Source organism: Dicentrarchus labrax, unplaced genomic scaffold (assembly GCF_905237075.1).
Source record: "Dicentrarchus labrax unplaced genomic scaffold, dlabrax2021, whole genome shotgun sequence".
Classification (NCBI taxonomy): Eukaryota; Metazoa; Chordata; class Actinopteri; family Moronidae; genus Dicentrarchus; species Dicentrarchus labrax.
The window spans coordinates 23,556,182-23,575,691 of record NW_026136720.1 but is presented as its reverse complement, the minus strand read 5'-3'; the positions used below and the strand labels follow the sequence as shown (position 1 = coordinate 23,575,691).

The window sequence follows — 19,510 nt, the reverse complement described above, 5'->3', positions numbered from 1 at the left end:
ACCCCTCAAAATATACTTTTTAAAATATTTATTGTGAACTGATGCTGTAACATCAGCTGACAACAGCTTCAGTTCAGATTAAAGCTGTCTTTATGCTCCACGATAACATATCATATAATAACATTTTAGATTAGAGCAGATGTTCTTTATTGTGCCCAAAGGGAAATTCACTAACAAAAACCACGCCAACAGCTGTATGGAATAAGAAAAGTTTATTACACATTATGAACGAATGTGGAATACTGAGGGAGGAAAAATGGTTAAGGGATGGAGGGGAAAGTTTCGAGGGATGAGGAGAAGGGGTCGAGGGATGAGGGGGTATGGGAAGGACGGGTGAGGATTGATAGAAAGGAAGGAAGACTGGTTAGGTAGGTGGATGGAGGGAGAAGTTCAGCGAAACGGTCAGAGGGAACAGAGTGGGTGCTGAGACGCTGAGTGGGGGAGCTGTCTCTTTATCTCTTCAAGAGCCCCAGTGGTTCCTGTATTTGGATAAGAGAGGGAGAGAAATAAAATAGGGTTAAGGGGGGCAGGGATGTAGAAAATGAGTCAAGGAGGGAGTGAACGGATAATGTGTGCTTAAGTATGTTTTGAGCGGAAATGAGGTGAGTTCGGGGTGTGGTCTTTGTTCCCGAACCTAGTTTAAACTAATTTAGCTCAGGTCAGTGTCATACTAACAGACAAACAATAATAAATCAATCTGCAGTCTAAGTTGCTTTCTTTACCGTTTTCTGGTCATGGAGCATCTGGAGGTTTGAGCGCTGCTTTCCACAGAGCTTAGACCCCAAGGTGATCACCCTCCCTAGTTTGACCTTTGTCTTCCTCACAAAGTGCTCCTCGCACCACTGGTACATCGTCTCAGCTTCCTCCTTAAAAATGGGCGGGGCTGTTAGAGTGTCAACCAATGCAGTGCCTTGACAGTGTGACAGTGAGCCAGAATGCGCGACACCAGGACCATGAAACTAAAGCAGCTAAATGGAATTCAGCCATTAATGTTTAATATTTACACCTGTGTCTGCTGTAATAAAGGCCTACTGGAGGGACAGCTTAATATTTTCTCCTTATGACTGCCTCCAAAGGTGGAAGTAACTAATTACAACTACTTATAGTATTGTAATTAAATAATTTTTTTAAGCCTGTAATTTTATTCTTTTAGTAAGTATGCATTACACTATGTCTATCTACTTTGCTTCACTTTTAAAATCATAATTTGATACTAAGTAGGCCAAAATGCCAATGTTAATCATTGTTAACTTACCACACCATGGAGCTCCATGGCAGGCTCACCATCTGCAGAGGCTGGTGTCGGTTCTATCTTTTCCATGTGCCGCAAAAAAGACTGGGCCAGTGAAAACTATTATAAAATGCTGCATCAGGGTTTGGAGTGGTGACCACACCGAGCAGAGAAAGTGCACAAGTTAGGAATAATTTAGGAACTGAAGATTTGAGGAATCCACTTTTTACTGAATGTCTATTGATAATGCAACATCAATGGTTGAAAAGTAACTAACACTAGTAGTTTTTTAGCTTTTTTAGCAGGGACATTACAGATAAACACTGAGAACCAATGCATCAGTTGTCTAACTGAAGTTATTTAAAGATAAAAACAGATAAACAAATATGTGGATAAAACAGATTCAGGAAAAAGACAACAGAACTGATCAAACAGACTGTGTGCCTGTACATGTGTCTATGTGGATAATGTATTATGAGTACAGGCATAAATATATGTGATGAGTGACTCTATTAAGATGTCACAAGACTAAATGGAACAATGCATTTGGGCTCAGAAAAAAGGTAAACGAACAGTGATACGTGTAGTGAAAACTATTTGAAATAATTTTTTCTGTGCACAATTCAGTCTGGAATGAACTAAGTTTAAAATTGAATTGATAAACACTTACAATGTATAATAAATCCCCTGCCTCAGTAAAACAGTATGTGAAAAACATGCCGACTGTTGACGGGGAATCTTTGTATCCAAATCAAACAAGATTAAAAGGCTCTAATTACGGGAATACGCAATGTGGCATCAAGGTGAAATATTCTTATCAGGCTCTGAGGTCTGTTTCCACTCTGTTGCTTCCCTCACTGCCCTACATAAACTATCCTTAAAAGGATTTTATTCCGGTGCAGTTTATGCTTTATAATGTGATGTTGCACCACTTACTCGCTGTGTCTCTCTCGCCTCAGGGTTAGTAGTAAGTATCATTTATACCTTCTCATTAATGTTATTTTAATAATGTAATTTTATATGCTGTTTTTTGACTAACCGAAGTGACAAAAGTCTGATTACAGGGAAATGAAGTCATTGGTTAGATGTCTTGTTGGTTGTTTGTGTCTTGCTGCAGGTTATCTGTTAGGATGGAAGTGAAGTGCATTCTGGGCCTTGTGGTCCTGGTGGCTGTGTCAGCTTGGGCTGAGGAGGAGGTGAGTTTTGCTCCAATTGGCTCAACAACCACACACATTTTTAGTAGTGGAAGAAGTATAAAGATCTTTTTCTTAAGTAAAAATACCAATACATGAATGTAAAAATATCTGCATTCAAAATGACACTTGCTGTAATTAAAAGCACAGAAGTATTACGAGCTAATTGTAGTTAAAGTATCAAAAGTATAAAAGTAAAGAAAAATGGCCTTGTTATATGTGACATTATTAAAGCGACAATACTGATGCAACAATGATGTAACCTCAGGGTTTGGCTCCCCCAAAGGGTCACCAGATAAAACTAAAGGTTACTACGCACATCTATATTATTATTTTTTCACTAATGATTTTTCTTTGTGTGTATGCGTGTGTGTGTGTGTAAATTATTCAATAATTTCACCTCTTTTGGCTCTAAAATAAACCATGTGAGAAGGCTGAGGGGAACTGCTAACAACTCATAGACATCTGAAACATAACAAGAGGCCCGACTAGACGCTGTTGTTTTGTAACAAGTCACAAGCTGAACCTAGTTCAGTCTTTAATAATGCATGTGTTACTGTATCCGTGATATTTCCCTCTGAAACAGAGTGAAGTAGAAGTATAAAATCTATCAAACTACAAGTACCTCACTTGCACTGAAGTACAAAAGTTGAGTAAATGTACATAGTTTTTTAGTCTAAATTTGTTTTCCTGTCTCCTTTTCTCTTAATGTACAATTTCTGGAAAACTCCTGATTGTGTAAGTTTGCCATTTTTTTTAAAATCCAAATATTATAATCAGATTAGATTTTTAAAGTGAAGTTTTAAAATCTTTATCAAAGTGTCATTCAGCTCAGTTTATAAACTAAAACCTCAATATGTCTTCAATCAATCAGGTTCCCAAGGCTCTGAGTGCTTCAGAGCAGATTGAGAGAGTCAACAAGGATGTTGGTAAGATTTTTTATAGTTAAGTTAAGTTTAAGCTTTTAGTTTTAGCACTGATCCAAGATAAGACCACCTGGTTCCTCTTCCACAAGGACAATAGAAATAATAAAATATATACATTTTTTCATTATTTTTTTCCAACATGAAGGTTTGATTTCTCCTTCCAGGAATACAAATCTGGTGGGAAAATACTGAATCCTTAATTTATTTATTAGTTGGTCAACAGTTCATATATGTAGTCTCAGAAAGGCTGGAAACCACCTAATATCCTCCATCCAGTACAGAGGACCTAAACTTAGAGTTATCAGTCCTGTGATCCACTACAAACTACAAATCCGATCTTATCGATGGAAGAAAATGAATGAATTAGTGAAAAATGTTTTTATTTTGATCCCCTGGTGTGCCGCAGTCCGTTCTCCTGATGAGCCGTATATAGAGGACGATGTTGCCTACAAGTCTGAGACTGAGAGAAATGCTGACCCCTGTACATCTCGAGGCTGCATGTGGCCTAAGTCCACCGACGGGAAAGTCTACATAGCCTACACCATTTCCAGAGTGTTCAGTGAGTAGCTCATACTGTGACCCTTAAATCCGATTGGAAGTGAAGACATAAAAGTAACTCTCTAGGAGTCTCTCTACAGCTCATAATTAAATACAGTAGTATAGCAGTAGTTCCAATGTTTCCTCTACACAGCTCACAGTTTATCCTCTAAGATATATCACATTAATAGCACAGCATCATGACACTCTTGTGTAGCATCACTTCTGATTTTCCAGGCACTCGTGAGCTGTCAATCATCGAGCGTGGTCTGCAGTCCTTCCACGATGTCTCTTGTATCCGCTTTGTCAGACGCAGCAATCAGAGAGACTACCTGAACATCCAGTCCTTAAATGGGTAAAGATGTGTGACAGCATGTGTAGAAAACACTTTGCATGTCACCCTGATTTGTTCTAGTTGCTTGTTTTCCTTTAGCAATCCTACCTTTTAGAAATGATGTAGTACTAAATTGTTGTCCCAGTTTTGGCCTAATTTCTAGGGGACAGGTTTTTCTTTAGTAGGTAGCTTTTTATAAAACGTTCTCATTTATTTAATCTCTTGAGGTATTTCACTGTTTGCTAAAACAAAACAAAAAAGGAAACAACATGAGTGAATGAACTGAGATCTGTTCTGAACCGTCTTAGGTGCTACTCCTACATTGGCAATCTTAAAAACGGGCAGGATCTGTCCCTGTCGCGCTCAGGCTGCGTTTACCACCACACCGTCCAGCATGAGGTGCTCCACGCCCTGGGCTTCCACCATGAGCAGAAACGCTCTGACCGTGACCAGTACATCCGCATCGTGCTGGCCAACGTCACCCCTGGTAATTTAATAACTGAACAGGCGAAAATGTTGCTTTTCACTTTATTTAATTGTTGAATTGAAGGATGAAATGACTTACAGGAGATGGATAAGATGATATTAAACGAGATAAAAGTTCAACATTTTGGGAAATACGCTTGTTTTGTAGTTTTCTGGAAGCCAGGTGAGAAGATTGATACCTGTCTCATGTCTGTCTATGAAGCTATCAGCCTGTTAGCTTAGCTTAGCACAGTCTGGAAACAGCTTTTTAGTCAAACAGAGTCAGGCTGCTGCTATTGTACATGTTGGCACACTATAAAGGCTCTGCTACACTAAATGGAATGGAACCTTAATTAGTATCATTGGGAACACCTGTGTTTACCCTAGTAGTTCATGTTAAAGCGGCTGCTGTGAAAAAAAGTCTTTTGAATCCTGTAGCCAAGAAATAATCTTACAAACCCAATAAAACTACCTGCAAGGAAGCAAATAAGGAGGCAAATGTAGGTAAAGTGTTCCTTTAACATCAATATATGTTACCACAACCATAGATAGGCAGGACTTAGCTCTAGGTACCACTTAATATGTGAATATTGAACACAAACACAGATGGATCTCATGGTAATTCTGTTTTCTTTTCAAATCTTTAGGACTGGAGCACAACTTTGACAAAATCAATACTCTGAACCAGGGAACCGCCTACGACTACGGCTCTGTTATGCATTATCACCAGTAGGTTGTTGTGTGGGGACTGTGGCTGTTGTGTTTGAGAATATTTAAAAAATGCAAGGGGCTGGGTTGGTGGGGGTGTGTTGTTTCAGGTACTGGCAAGACAATTAAATTTGATCCAGGAAGTCCAATTTGAGTATGAGAGTAATGCATATAACTGCGCAGTGGTTTATAACACTATGAGGAGGGATTTTACAACTCTGGAAAATTATCATGGTCGCAATTTATTGAGAGTAAAATCTGCCATGATTGGCCATCACAGTGCCTTCCCAGATGATATCACAGTCTGGCAAAAATGGAGCCAGGTTAAACTTTTTTCATTCAAATGAATAAGAAGGCTGGAGTCTGTTCGTGGCCTTAGAGATGAACACAGCAGGTGTTACGAGTGAAAACTGAGGGGATGTTCATCAACTATTGATGAGGCAAAAGACAAGGATGTCCTCTCTCGTCTACCTACTTTTAAAAATGACTCCCCCACTTATGTAAGAATGCAGGATTTTTTACTAAAATGTCAGGAATAGCTTATTTTTTTCTTCAATTATCTGTCACATTTATCATTATTTATTATGATAATTGTGTATGAATAATTATTTATCGTTATTGTGATAAACAGTAGTGTAATTATTAAAGACAATGGGCTGCACACTGGGCACTATTACACTTTAAATTTAATAAAATTCCCTTTACATATATAATAAAAAAAATATATTAAAACAATTAGCTTAAAAATGAAAATATTAAGCAAACACATACATTTTAAGTACAAAACTCATCAACTTTTTGCTTTTTGTGGTTTCAGATATGCTTTCTCTAAGAACAACCAGCCCACCTTGGTTGCCATCCCTGACTCCAGTGTTCAATTTGGCCTGGCCTCTGAGATGAGCCAGATGGACATCATCAGGCTCAACAAGCTGTACAAATGCTGAACAGGTCATTAACTATCACAACACGTCCTTTCAACCACAGCAACATATTCTCAGCTATATTTCTTTAAGTTGATCTGTCAATCAACTATAACGTTCTCTTTTTAAACAGGTGTGAATGAGGCCCTGCATACTTCAGAAAGAGAATCATCATCATCACGTCTTCATTCAGTCACTGGGTTGACAACAAATGCTGTTTGATTAAATCAACATCAATACATTTGGATTCAAACATACAGTCTCTTTGAGTTTTACTCTCATTTTCCTGTGTATTTGCTTTCTCATCTATGCTTTCTATCAGCCTCTCACACACACTGACGAAGCTCTCAGCATCTGCTCGCCTCCACCTGCAGAAATGAATGGGAGATTCTGTATTAATGAATCATTAGGTAATGATAAGTTAATAAATATCTGTCAATCAATCATAAAGACCACTTTCTTCATGAGTCATTCCTGATTAACTCAAACTGATTAACTTCATCTTCACATAAAAAGAAACAGTGTCCCCTTTAACTGAATTTGAGCACAGTGCATCAGTGTAAACAGAGTCAAGTGCCTGATCTGGGATGTTAATGGAGCAGGTCTCTGTAAAGATGTGGTTGCAACAGTGTCTGTTTTCCTGTTGTCTGGCCAGCCTGAGTCCCATTTCATCATCATTAGCCAGGAGCAGCCTAACTCGGCCAGCATGGTTTCTATCCCAGCTGTCTTCCTCTCTGTGTAATTCAAACTCCACGCTTCCTTTTCTGATGACTGTCGGCTATTTCTGTCATAGGTAATAGTGTTTCAGCAATAAAGCCAAAAACAAAGTCAAAATCTCCTGGTCCAGTTGATTTGAACAATTTTGGCTTAGCCCTTTGAAATTAAATCCATTTAGATCATCATCATTCAGTGATGTTTCAGAAGTAAAGCTAAAGAAAATGACATATTAAAATATAAATGTACATTTAATACTATATAGCGAGCCCTGGCAGTCCCAGTGTCGTGTAAAATGTGAATTAAATGAATCACTCTGTGTTTATAATTATATTATATATATATTATAATTTCCCTTATGGCATACTCCATGGACTCTTTTAGGAAACAGAATGATGGGAATAAGCATCTGGCATCAAGGTGAAATAGTCTTATCTGTTGCAATGTGTTTATTTATATCTCCAATCATTTTCTACCCAGAGTACAAGAACAGCTCTTATCCAAAGCTGCTCACAACCACTGACCTAACTTTCTGTTGAGCATTTTGGTGTGAGCGTTATTAACGTCAGGTTTTCAGAAGACATGGCTGGTCTGAGGTGCACTCTGGGTCTTCTGGCTCTGATGGTGGTTTCCATCACAGCTGATGAGAATAAGGTGAGTTTTTTTGCTTAAAATTTAAAAAAAAAATTTGCTAGCACATTTTAAAAAAAAGGTTCAGGGTTATCAAATACACCAAAATCAAAGGAAATCAAAGAAGGAAAATAAAAACATAAACTGTATCCCCAAGTGTATAAAATGTGAGTTGTACAGTCTGCTTCTCTTTATCTGCATCTCCTTCTTTATCAATGTCGTTTGAATTTAATGAGTTAAATCAGTGAGTAATAGTTTATTAGTGAGTTTATTTCATGAATTCACCTCATCAGTAAATTTCTAATAATAATTTGGAGAGTTTTCTGCCGCTAAACTTCAACTGAAGCAAATCAAAACAGAAGAAAAGTTACTCCATCTACAACTGTAAACTGCTGCTTAAGCAATGATGCATTAATCCTAACTGCTTAATGATAAAATAGATAATGATATATCAGTCACAGCGGCCAATGTTCTGCAGAACAAGTACTTTTACGTTTCATAATTTAAGTATATTTTGCTATACTAATACTTCTGTACTTTTAAGACGGATTTAAGAAGGAGTGCTTTTATATTATTTTACTTAAGTTAAAAGATCTCAAGACTATAAATCATAACACTGTTCTATTTTTCTCATCACAGGCTAAATCTGTCTCTGAGCGGATTGAGGAAACAAACACAAACATTGGTGAGATATTTTATAAGAATTCAAAACTTTGTTAATAACTTTTATTATTCACCCAGATTGGTACAGGTATTATTTGACATTTGAATGCTTTATTTGAACAATGTGGATTATCCAGTAGCGAAGCATTTTAAGGAGACACATAGCAGCAGTGATCGTACAGGTCTGGAATGGCTTAAACAATTTATCAGCGTACGCTCAACCAGAGAGAGACATTGTGGATTTTCAAACTTGATGTAAAGGAAACTGATCTCAGACCTTTTATAACTTTAATTTCAACATAGAAAAATGTACGTAATGTCATTACCACCTTAAGTTTCGTATCGTAAAATCCATGGGAAATAATCCCTGAATCCCATTATTTCCCACCTGTTGTCCCAATTACCCAACTGGGATTCATCCCTAAATGAATGAATACAAATGTCAGGTTAAATACTGTCTCTTTATTTTGGTTGTTTTGTCCTCTTTGGTCTTCCACGTCACACTGACGGATCTCAGTCGGATCTCTTGATGGGCTCTTCCTGGAGGGTGACATTGTTTATGATTCTGAGAGTGAGAGGAACGCCGACCCCTGCACCTCCCACAACTGCAAATGGGACCAGGCCAGTGATGGTCTGGTCTACGTGCCCTACGTCATCGCAAACGACTACAGTGAGTGTCAGATCTTTGCAGTTTTCACTCCAGTGGTGGTTTCACTGGTCTGTCTTTAAAAAATAGTCTGGTGCCCACATGAGCACTGAAACAGGTTGTGTTTGCTGTAATCATTCCTCCTACTGGCCATGAAGAGATCCTCTCCTAATGTGCTTCTAATGTAAGAGATGGGGGACTCCAAGCAAAGCTCAGTGTTCATATGGGCACCTGACTATTCTTTTAAGTTTTCACCCTTTATTTTTTGTACAAATTAAATAAACAAGATTTAATGTGGTAATTAGATAGCTTTAGATGTGCTGAGGTGGAACTTTTCTCTGGACAGGCTAGCTGTTTTCCCCTTGTTCCCAGCCTTTATGCTAAGCTAAGCTAAGCTAAGCAGTTATTGGCAGTAATTTCAGATTTAGCATATAAACATCAGAGTGGTATTGATCTCTTCATTTAACTCTTAACAAGAAAGCCAATAAGTTATTTGATTTGATCAGTGGTATGACAGTAGAATGTTTGTCCAATTAACCTGAATTATGTAATGATGAGTTTGTTCCAACATTTTCAGGCTCTAGAGAGCGGGCTGTCATTGAACGTGGCCTGCAGTCCTTCCACAGTGTTTCCTGCATCCGATTTGTCCCTCGAGCCAGTGAAAGAGACTACATCCACATCCAGTCTCTGGATGGGTTCGGCCTTTATTTCACTCACTAATGTAGACATAATGACAGACAGAGGTTTCTAATCTTATGTTTTACCACATTTCTGATCAACCCTTTGTGCAGTTGTACTTTTTCTACTTGAGGAATCCTTTAGAAATATAAACTCCCAGAAAACCACTTTACCTGAGCTTAATTAGGTTCTATGGTGCAGTAAATGTTATGGTTTAATCATATCAATGAATGTGTATGAGACATTCAAACTGCCTCATAATAATAACATACAGTAACTTCAGCATATAAGATTGCTACACTCATGTAATTGAATCTCCATTTGGTGATAAAGTTCATTCATGAGGAAACAGCTGTTCTTAAAAACAGATTACTACTTGATCATTTCAAAATGTTAGGCATCCAGATGGTAAAACTGATATTCATTTTAATATTTGATTAATATCAAAAAGACTTTTCTTAAGTATTTACAATTCCACTTTCAATTGCTTATTTTAATGTGAAACTAATATAACTAACTATGTCCGTCCATACTTAAACACATACATATAATATACACACTGTTGATCTCCCAGGTGCTTCTCCTATGTGGGTCGGCGTTTCAACGAACAGGCTCTGTCTCTGAAGCGACAGGGCTGCCTGTACCATGACGTGGTGCAGCACGAGTTGCTGCACGCTCTGGGCTTTAAACACGAGCAGTGCCGCTCCGACCGAGACCAACACATCCGCATCCTGTGGGAGAACGTCATACCTGGTGGGTGACACCCTGACCTTTTGTCTATTGGTTCCATCAGCTCAAAATGTCCTATCCTAGAATGTATGAAGTATTGTGCCCCTTTATGTAATGAGGAGGAAAGTAATGGTTGTGAGGCACATTTGCCCGATCATCCAATATCAACTTTCTGGCCTATGTGCATTGTCCCCAAGATGAACCCAAATAGTTTTGGTGACCCCTATACTTTTTTGCGAAATCTTTTTTTTAGAAAAAGTTACATGTGAGACAAAATCTGACTGCCAAGAAATTTACTGAACACATTCAAGAGGACAAACCCTTTTATTTTATTGACCCCACTTGACCCCTTTAATTGCATTTGTTATAGCTGGTTTACAATAAACACCGCCTACTGGTTTGCTACCCACTAGCAGCCAGTGAACAGGAGCAGCAGCAGGACATACTAACAATTATATAATATGTGAGGGTATGGACGGGCACATTGGAGGGAGATTGCACTCAAAAGAGTCAGTAAGAAGCTACAAAAGTACAGACACGCTTTGTTTGGAGGAGGGGGCGTCACAAGTTGGCCTTGGCTATGGGCACTGTGGAACAAATGCATGTGTTGAAGACTTGGCACTGTGCAGTACAACTAATGTTGAGGAAACATAGCAATACTTACTAGTACTCACTGGTCAGTACTAATACAATGCTTTGCTTGGTTGCTCTCCTTTGAGGTTGGGAGTATGCCTTTGACAAGATCAACACTCTTAACCAGGGAACCCCCTATGACTACAACTCAGTTATGCAGTACAGCAAGTAAGTACAGAGACCCCAATGTGTTTTAAGTTAATTTAATGACATTTCTTCTGCACCGTTTAAACCAAATAGTCTCAGTGATTTGTCCTCCTCAGGGCAGACAGAACCAAGACAACATAAAATCTGACTCATTTATGTATTCAACAACATTTCAGCATGAATCTGACCCACAGTGGCGCAGATACCTGCGCCTTATAGCTTCCATCAGCCACTTTCAGAGTATAATGTGTATAATTCCAGGTACGCCTTCTCCAAGAACAACCAGCCCACCATGGTGCCGATCCCTGACTCAAATGTGGACTTTGGTACGGCCACTGAGATGAGCCAGAACGACATCACCAGGCTCAACAGGCTGTACAACTGCAGATAAACCAGACTAGTAAGTACACACACACACACACACACACACACACACACACACACACACACACACACACACACACACACACATGAATTCAGCTGAATGTAGAGGTGAGGGCCTGAATGTGTGTCATCTTTAGGTGACAAAATAAATACACCCATTCATTACTTAATGAATAAATTGTGTGTATTTCTTGTAAACTGAGGCCAAAGTATTGACTGTCACTGTAGCAGAGCACCCAGTGTACCCTTCCAGAATCAGAGTATTTTCTTGAAAGAAATATTATGGCCTGTTGTTGAAATGATAATATGTTCTATATATATATATATAATGACAAATTGTGGATGTTTTGCTGTTTTTCCACACTGGGGTGTTACAGATGTTAAAAAAAAGAAAAGTAATAAAATAAATATATATACGATTTCTGTCTGATTTAAATTTTTCTGTCTAAGGCCCAACACAGGAGTCTCTTCCAGGGGTTCAGCTACCAAACGGATGCCCTTCTGTGAGAGCAGCAGTCCAAATTATGTTTGATTATGGTAATGGTTGAAATACACATCAGCTACAACAAGGCCTCTACACTGAGACTCTCAATCAAAATACACATAGATTGACCTTGATTTGAGGTCAACAGCTTCAATAAAATGTCACAAAAAAACACGATCATGGCCTCATTTCTCTGGATTTTTCTTACTGTAATGCTTATAAAGGAACAATGAAGTTTGCCTGTTTGCTCCTAATGTGATTGGTTAAATTCAGAGAACAAATGTCAGTGTGTGTGGTAGCCTACTGTGTATTGTGATAATAAACTTATTTTGATTTGTTTGTTGGTAATAAATAAAATCAGATTTATTAAGGGATGCAGAACTCCTTACTCTTCCCTGAAACATCTATATTTTTGCTCAGTTCTATGGTCATACATACCTAATAAAAATAGAATAGGTACGCAGTAGTTAAACAATATCTATCGTGAGAACAAATATTTTTAAATGAAAGAACAAACAAACATGTGTTAGATGAACATTTAATGATTAAAATAATTTGGAAATGTGACTCCCACCACCTTTGAGCAAACAGGAAAATCCTTTACCTTACATAAATCCAGACTTTCCCTGTTTAGGAAAAAACTACCAGAGAGTAGAGTGAACCACCAGAGTCATCAGTTATTATAAAAGACATGTGGTCCTTAAAGGATAAGTCTGGTGATATTCAATATTATTCTTATTTAAAAAAAAATCTAAAAAACAACAACAATGAAATGATCCTCTTGATCTGCTGAAAATAGTTAATAGGTAATAACAAATTCACTATTTTTGTTTGTTGAAAACTGCAGTGTTAATCTATTTTAGAAATCTATTTTATTACTTTTTAAAAAGTGAAACTATATATTTATTTCGAGGTGTTAGCCACAGACAGTGTAGAGAGGTCAGAAAGTGTTGAGAGATGGACTTATTTGGTTTTCGTTTTATTAATGTGATTATGGGATCAAACATACAAAATCATCCATGTGTCACCTGTAGATTTTTTGTTCAGTGTCAGTGCTGCTTGCTGACTCTTCAGCATGCAAACGCTGCCCTGACAGAAAACTGAGAAAGTAAAAACTCTCCTGTTTTAAATCAAAAGTGAAATGGAGCATTTTACACTACATGTCACATTCACCCATTTACACACTGATGACAGAGGCTGCCATTAAAGGTGCCAACTGCTTCACACATTCATACACTGATGGCACAGCATCATGAGCAACATGGGGCTCGGTATCATTCTCAAGGATACTTGATCGAGAGGAGCTGGGGATCGAAACCACCAACCTTCATGATTGTTGGATGACCCACTCTAACTCTATATATACGTGTGGTTGAATCTGTGATTTTTGTGATTTTGATTATGCCTGTACATGCAGTTTTTAAATGGAGCTGAATGAACTACTTTCCCTTTTTCTATATAAACGTAGGTAATGAGCAACATGTGATTGTACACCAGAGATCACTGCAGTGGATGACTATGTGCTTGCTCAAGTTAAATAACTCCAAAATTAACCTGGCTCTGTCACCTCTGAATCATAAAAAAACCAAAAAAACTTTCCACCACTGTTGGTCTGAGAATGAAGCAGTCTTTGGAGGGTATTTCAGTTACATTATATACAGTTTAAAATATAGCACATTTATATGGCAGTTTCATAATTCAAAACTTCAAATCCAAAGTTTACTGTTGATGTTTTAGTTTTTAAAACGATGACAGTAAACTGAGAGGAATCTGTTTTTTCTGCCTGCTCATCGCTGGAGCCTACCTTTGATGATGTTCTGCAGCAGGGCCCGGATGTGCTGGTTCCTGTCAGAGAGCAATGTTCCTGGTTGAAGCCCAGGGCGTGGAGCAGCTCATGCTGGACTGTTCCGTAGTAAATGCAGCCAAAACGGCTCAGAGACACGGTCTGGACGTTGCCTTGGCGTCCTACATAGGAGTAGCATCTGCAGAGATGATGGATTGGACAGTAAGTTCCCTCCTTCAGCAAGACACTTTAAACAGCTGCTTTCATACTGATTATGTTCTGTGCGAATGTCATTGAGGCATGGGAATGAACCACCAACTAAAGATTATATCACATTAACAGACATCCTCTACGTACCCATCCAGAGACTGAATGTTGAGGTAGACCCTCTGGTTAGTGCGGGGAAAGAAGCAAATGCAGGTGGAATAGGAGAAGGAGTTGAGGCCTCTTTTGATGACATCCAGCTTCTTACAATGTAAGATGGCTTAGGGGATACTGGTCCTGTTTGCACATTATTAGGGTTGGAAAGCACAAAACAATCAAACTGTTGATTGCTGCAACTGATTTAGCCTGTTCAATAACAGTAGTTAGACGCAGCAGTAGTGTGCAACACACATCTGAATCCTCTCAAAAAATCCCATTACCTTCCTCCTCACCCCCCCTCTTCTTACCTAATATTCATCCTTTTTGCCTAAGTGTCATTTTCCTGATGCAATGTTTTCACTTGCCGTATATATCATCTATGTACTTTTTATTTATGGTGCACAAGTTGTTTTCCACAGCCAGTCTAATATAGAATGACATTCACAACAAATGACATACATGTTCATGAAACCTTTAAACAAATCACAAACAATTGGTGTCATTTACAGCACTTATGTATATCTAAAAATACACATATCACAACTTACACACAGTAAAAAAATGCAGCATTACGGACGGTCAACAGTAAGAAGCTCTCTTCTTTGGTGCTGCTTTGAGAAACGACTGTAGGAATTTAAGAGTGTTCGTAGAAAGCTAATTGGTTGAGCCAATTTTGACAAATTTCTTTACAACCTGTAAACAGAAAGTGACAGCGTTTCTGATGCATTATCAAGCAACCAGCGGTGGATAAAAAATGTATATCTACTATATTATTATAATATGAATTATCTTATATAGATACATTTGTCTTGTTAGGTTGAGTGACTTCACTCTGGACGGTAGAGACGTGCTGATAATGTTGCAGAGCTCCTGTTGTTTCAGACACTACTGCTACTACTACAAATCCTCTGGAAGAACTTTCAATGTGAGGTGAGTAACAATGAGCTTCAAAATGCCCCTTAACTACCATAACACAAAGTAATTTAATTGTTATTTTACAACACTGGGTTGTAATAATGAAATTCAGCTTGTAGCTTCTGTTATTCTACTCATAAAAACCCTAAAATATATGTATAAATGACGTAGTAAAATGTATTAATAACTCATAAAAATAAAATAATTAATTAACTCAACTTAACTGCCCTGTCTATATATTCTGTAAGTACGTATTCAATATTATTTTTGTATTTGTACACACAACACAATAGCAGCTATTCATGACTTAAAAATATTACAAAAATAATATAATAATAAATGCACCAAATGGACCTTGTGTTGAGATTGTGTAGTCAACTCCAGCAAGGTCGGGAATTAACTTTTAACCTCAACTTTGAATCCAACATGGACAAGATGTCTGTAAAGTAGTCAGAAAATGAAAAATGACAATCTCCTTATAACAAACTTTCTGCTGTAGCTATAAATGTGTTTGAAGTTGCACTTTATAGGGAAAATAACTGTTAATGTGATGCTGAAGAGATGAAGACCTGAGTGAAAGCTCCAGTCGTGGGACTTACCCCCGCCTCGGTCTAGGCTGAGACTGCAAGCAGGGCCAGGAGACCCACAATGCATTTCATCGCTGCCATGTTACAGAAAAACTTGAAGGCTGAAATAAAACAGAAAAAGTTAGGAGCATGAAGAGCAGGCAGGCATTATTATTCACTTACCTTTCTCCTTTTATTTCAGGTAGGAATGTTGGAAATGTGATGCTCTGTGAAGGCAGCAGTCAGCCTCTTTTATATCAAAACCTGTAGAGGTCCACCTTCAGCAGTAAATATGGAGGGAATTATCTCCCTAATCCTGCTAATACGTGTTTACCTTCTTGAACCTCATTAACCATTAAGTTGATTTTTCACATCTTTCTTACTGACACAGGGTGCAGATATATGGCCACACTAATCCAGGACATCGAAGAAGGTGTAAGAAGTGTTTAATGTTGATATTGATCTTGACTAAGAATCCTAACTGCTTTGGGATTAAGTGTTCATCGTCTGGGAACATAGTGGGAGTCGCTTACAGATGCTATGGGAGTGTTTTTGAAGAGGCCACAGAGGTTGACAGCCTGCCACTGAAACACGGCCAAATGAATCTGTCAGGTTTAAAAGTGTCCCTTCTGTGTGCTTGTCTTTAATGAACCTTTACTGACTTAATGAATGAACAATGGTGGCCTTGTACAGAGTTGACCCTGACAACAGGCCTTTGCTGTGAGCTACTCCATAGACAGAGATTATTTGCTGAACACATCTATTAAAGCTCTACCACCACCATTGTTACTGTTACTACCGTCTCTACCGGTTGTACCACCAGTGCTTACAACTACAACCAACGCTACTGCTATCACTACAAGAACCACTGTTACTATGACTGTTGTTTGGTGGTGGAACTTAACCAATTACATTTACTCAAATACTAAACTTCAGTACAATACAAAGGTGCTTGAACTTGAGTATTTCCATTTTATACTACTTTATAGTTTTAGTCCATTATATTTAGATTTGACAAATTTGAAAAAAGTGTAACTCAACCCAACCTTTTTGGCTTGTTTTCTAGTGTCAAGTGTCTAGCTGGGGCTCCTTCTCAAGTTTCAGATGTCTGTGAGTTTTTACACAGCACAGTTGGGCTCAGTGATGGCCTATTTACGCTTACTCCCAGACACAGCAGTGAATTAGAGTCCACATGTAGGCCAGATCTGGTAGCCAATTATGGCCCAAACATAGCCATATCTCAGCCAACTGTATGACCATAGCTGGCCCTGTCCTGGCCCTATGTTGCACTGGGGGATCCTGGACTGAAATTGTAGACTTGAAGATGTTTGAGGCTTTTCAGTTCTGTTGAGTGACAGGAACTCCCAAACATTTCAATGTCAGTTTAATTGCGCCATTGATTATCATCTGTTTGTTGACACCCCCATCACCTCACCTGATTTTACCTTACATTTAACATGTCAAAACGTGATACATTTACAGCTGAAACATCCTGGCGCACATCCAGCATGATATATCATGAACCATGAGACAGGCCCAGTATTTGATCAGCCCTGTATTTACTTATTGTATTTTGTAAGGATTGGTATGTTGATAAGATAAAAATTATCCTGATCTAAAGTCAACTAGGAGAGTTAGCACAGGGATCTTAAACTCCCGGCCCTCCAGCCCAAAACATGAAGGCAAAAATATAATACAATCCTGCCACAAGATTTTGTTTTAAAATATTTTTTCTAGTTGTGTCATATCAATATACATTACCCCTTCATATATAATTAAAATAAAAACACTATTTTAAAGATGTATTTCATTTGGTGCAAAATCATGGCAAAGGTCAGAAGTGTGCAAAGGGTTGAAAAGAAGAGAGCAGGTTTGGCTTTGAACAACTAAGACGAGGCAGCTGCGGTTCCGTTCAGGTCAAACAGAGTCAGGGTGCTGCTGTTGTGCATGTTGGAAAAGCTCTGCTACACTAAATGGAACAAAGCCTTAATTAGTATCATTGGTAACACCTGTGTTTACCCTACTATTTCATGTCAAAATGGCTGCTGTGAAAAAGGTCTGTGATTCAGGTTGTTTGTGACGTGGCTGCACTGCTGCTCTCTCAAACCAACTTCACTTATTGTCCACTAGGAGGCGACACTTCATCACAGTTCTCAATGACTTTGCACATACAGAGACCCACTGTCACCATTTCTTGTCCAGTATTGGTTATTGAAAGTCAGGTTTAGCTTATTTAAGAAAGCACAAAGATGATAACTTTTTTTTTATCTGTCTATGTAACCGTTAACAGGGCAATGTATGGAGGCACTTACAGTAATGGTTAGCTATGACATAGGGAATGTAGACCTTGCCATCAGTGGCTTTAGGCCACATACAACCACGTAGGACGCAGGGGTCGGCATTCCTCAGGGTGGGAAGATGAGGACCTAAGGACCTTTATTCAAGGACTTTGGCTTAGTAAGCATGAAATGTACATTTTATGCTACTTTATATTTTTACTCCACCACATTTCAGAGGGAAATATTGTACTTTTTACTGTGCTACATTTATATCAGCTTTAGTTACTTGGCAGATTCAGATAAAAAACACTAAACATAAATCAACAAATAAATGATGATGTATTGTTATAGATTAAGATACCCATATACAGTAATTAAAGGTAGCTTTACCTTTACCTTCACAAATTATAATCCACTTATAGGCCATTCTGCATTCTGAGTATTTTTACTTTTGGTACTTTAAGAATATTTTGATGCCTTTGAACTAGAGAGTATTTTTACACCGTGATATTGCTGCTTGCCATCTGAATACTTCTTCCACCACTGTTCAGTACATTTCTTAGATCTGCTACCATTGTGATGATAGTGAGGCGATCTGTTGTGTTTCAAAATATTGTCATTTGATTCAGGAAAAGTCTTGAAACAGTGACTGCAATGAACACATCCCTCCACTGGATTGATTAATCACTGCTTTAAAAGCTTGTAGTTTTAAGACTCTCTCTCATGTGAAGTCACCTGAACCATCCTAAACTGGATCTCCGACATTCTTCAGTGACTGGAGCTGTGATTGACAGGTCGTCTGAAATCAATGACAGTCTGTCACCGTGGCAGAGCTGATGCTGCCCTGAGGCATGAAGTGTCACATCAGGAGTTTTATTCCGAGAGGAAGTGCAGATTATTTGCAGAAGTAACAATCTAAACATGTCAGACTTTATAGTATTACTTAAGAGCAAACAATACCATGTAATGTGTGTGCCAGAAGAGATATGCATCTGTCTCTCAGCATATATAATATTATGTATGTATTACACTAATAGTATTCATTATATAAGAAGTAGTAGTAGAGATAGTTCCAGTGTTAATATTAGCAGCAATAAATATATATATTGCAAAATTAGCTACAGAGTGTATACCATTCTATATGGGATTACAATATATCACTAATCCATACAAATCATATCCGGTGCATAACCAAAACCAATTCACACAATTGTCATAATCTGATTGTAAAATATACACCATACAGTTTAATTGATCAAATAGTCCTTTCCACTTGTTTGAAGTCAGCTAAGTCCATCCGTCCCATTCTTGTCGACACAGTATCTCAGGAACGTCTTCAAACCTGGCACAAATGTCCACTTGGACTCAAGGATGAACTGATTAGAATTTGGTGGTCATAGGTCAAAGGTCACATCACAAAACACATTTTTGGCCACAACTTAAGACCTGATAACCAAGTTTCACAATGAGCCAAACAATGAATTGGTGACACTTTTGACTTAAAGGTCAAAGGTCACTGTGACCTTAAAATGACCTTGACAAACACGTTTTTGGTAATAACTCCAGAATTGATAGGGTAATT

At 38.2% G+C, this 19,510-nt stretch overlaps 2 protein-coding genes, 1 long non-coding RNA gene and 1 pseudogene across 4 annotated transcripts; 2 read left to right on the top strand and 2 right to left on the bottom strand.

Annotated features, from left to right (window-relative positions):
- Positions 1-197: 197 nt before the first annotated feature.
- On the bottom strand, positions 198-851 carry LOC127353400 (uncharacterized). The gene is made up of 2 exons (XR_007881282.1): positions 723-851; positions 198-479 (listed from the first exon to the last, which is right to left on the bottom strand). It is a non-coding gene; the product is annotated as an uncharacterized LOC127353400 (long non-coding RNA).
- A 1,284-nt stretch (positions 852-2,135) lies between these two features.
- LOC127353397 (hatching enzyme 1.2-like) lies at positions 2,136-6,764 on the top strand. 2 transcript variants are annotated; one of them, XM_051382591.1, is made up of 9 exons: positions 2,136-2,198; positions 2,349-2,427; positions 3,308-3,353; positions 3,757-3,909; positions 4,125-4,242; positions 4,530-4,708; positions 5,334-5,415; positions 6,212-6,342; positions 6,448-6,764. In XM_051382591.1, exons 2-8 carry the CDS (start codon positions 2,362-2,364, stop codon positions 6,336-6,338), a joined length of 771 nt encoding a protein of 256 aa, XP_051238551.1. In that variant the 5' UTR covers positions 2,136-2,198; positions 2,349-2,361; the 3' UTR covers positions 6,339-6,342; positions 6,448-6,764. The 2 variants fall into 2 exon arrangements, with proteins under 2 accessions (XP_051238551.1, XP_051238552.1); XM_051382592.1 differs by having other exon boundaries at positions 2,163-2,191.
- A 758-nt stretch (positions 6,765-7,522) lies between these two features.
- On the top strand, positions 7,523-12,199 carry LOC127353396 (high choriolytic enzyme 1-like). Its single transcript, XM_051382589.1, has 8 exons — positions 7,523-7,682; positions 8,298-8,343; positions 8,839-8,991; positions 9,545-9,662; positions 10,220-10,398; positions 11,094-11,175; positions 11,416-11,554; positions 11,989-12,199. The coding sequence occupies exons 1-7, from the start codon at positions 7,611-7,613 to the stop codon at positions 11,543-11,545; spliced, it is 780 nt and encodes a 259-aa protein (XP_051238549.1). The 5' UTR covers positions 7,523-7,610; the 3' UTR covers positions 11,546-11,554; positions 11,989-12,199.
- A 1,610-nt stretch (positions 12,200-13,809) lies between these two features.
- LOC127352357 (low choriolytic enzyme-like) lies at positions 13,810-18,355 on the bottom strand (annotated as a pseudogene).
- Positions 18,356-19,510: the final 1,155 nt, after the last annotated feature.

Bases quoted from the DNA above. Each gene is read 5' to 3' on its own strand.
- LOC127353397 (XM_051382591.1), top strand. From the start codon at position 2,362: ATGGAAGTGAAGTGCATTCTGGGCCTTGTGGTCCTGGTGGCTGTGTCA. The intron at 2,428-3,307 runs GTGAGTTTTGCT...CAGGTTCCCAAG, and splicing joins CAGCTTGGGCTGAGGAGGAG to GCTCTGAGTGCTTCAGAGCA. The intron at 3,354-3,756 runs GTAAGATTTTTT...GGTGTGCCGCAG, and splicing joins GAGAGTCAACAAGGATGTTG to TCCGTTCTCCTGATGAGCCG.
- LOC127353396 (XM_051382589.1), top strand. From the start codon at position 7,611: ATGGCTGGTCTGAGGTGCACTCTGGGTCTTCTGGCTCTGATGGTGGTT. The intron at 8,344-8,838 runs GTGAGATATTTT...GACGGATCTCAG, and splicing joins GGAAACAAACACAAACATTG to TCGGATCTCTTGATGGGCTC. The intron at 8,992-9,544 runs GTGAGTGTCAGA...CAACATTTTCAG, and splicing joins CGTCATCGCAAACGACTACA to GCTCTAGAGAGCGGGCTGTC.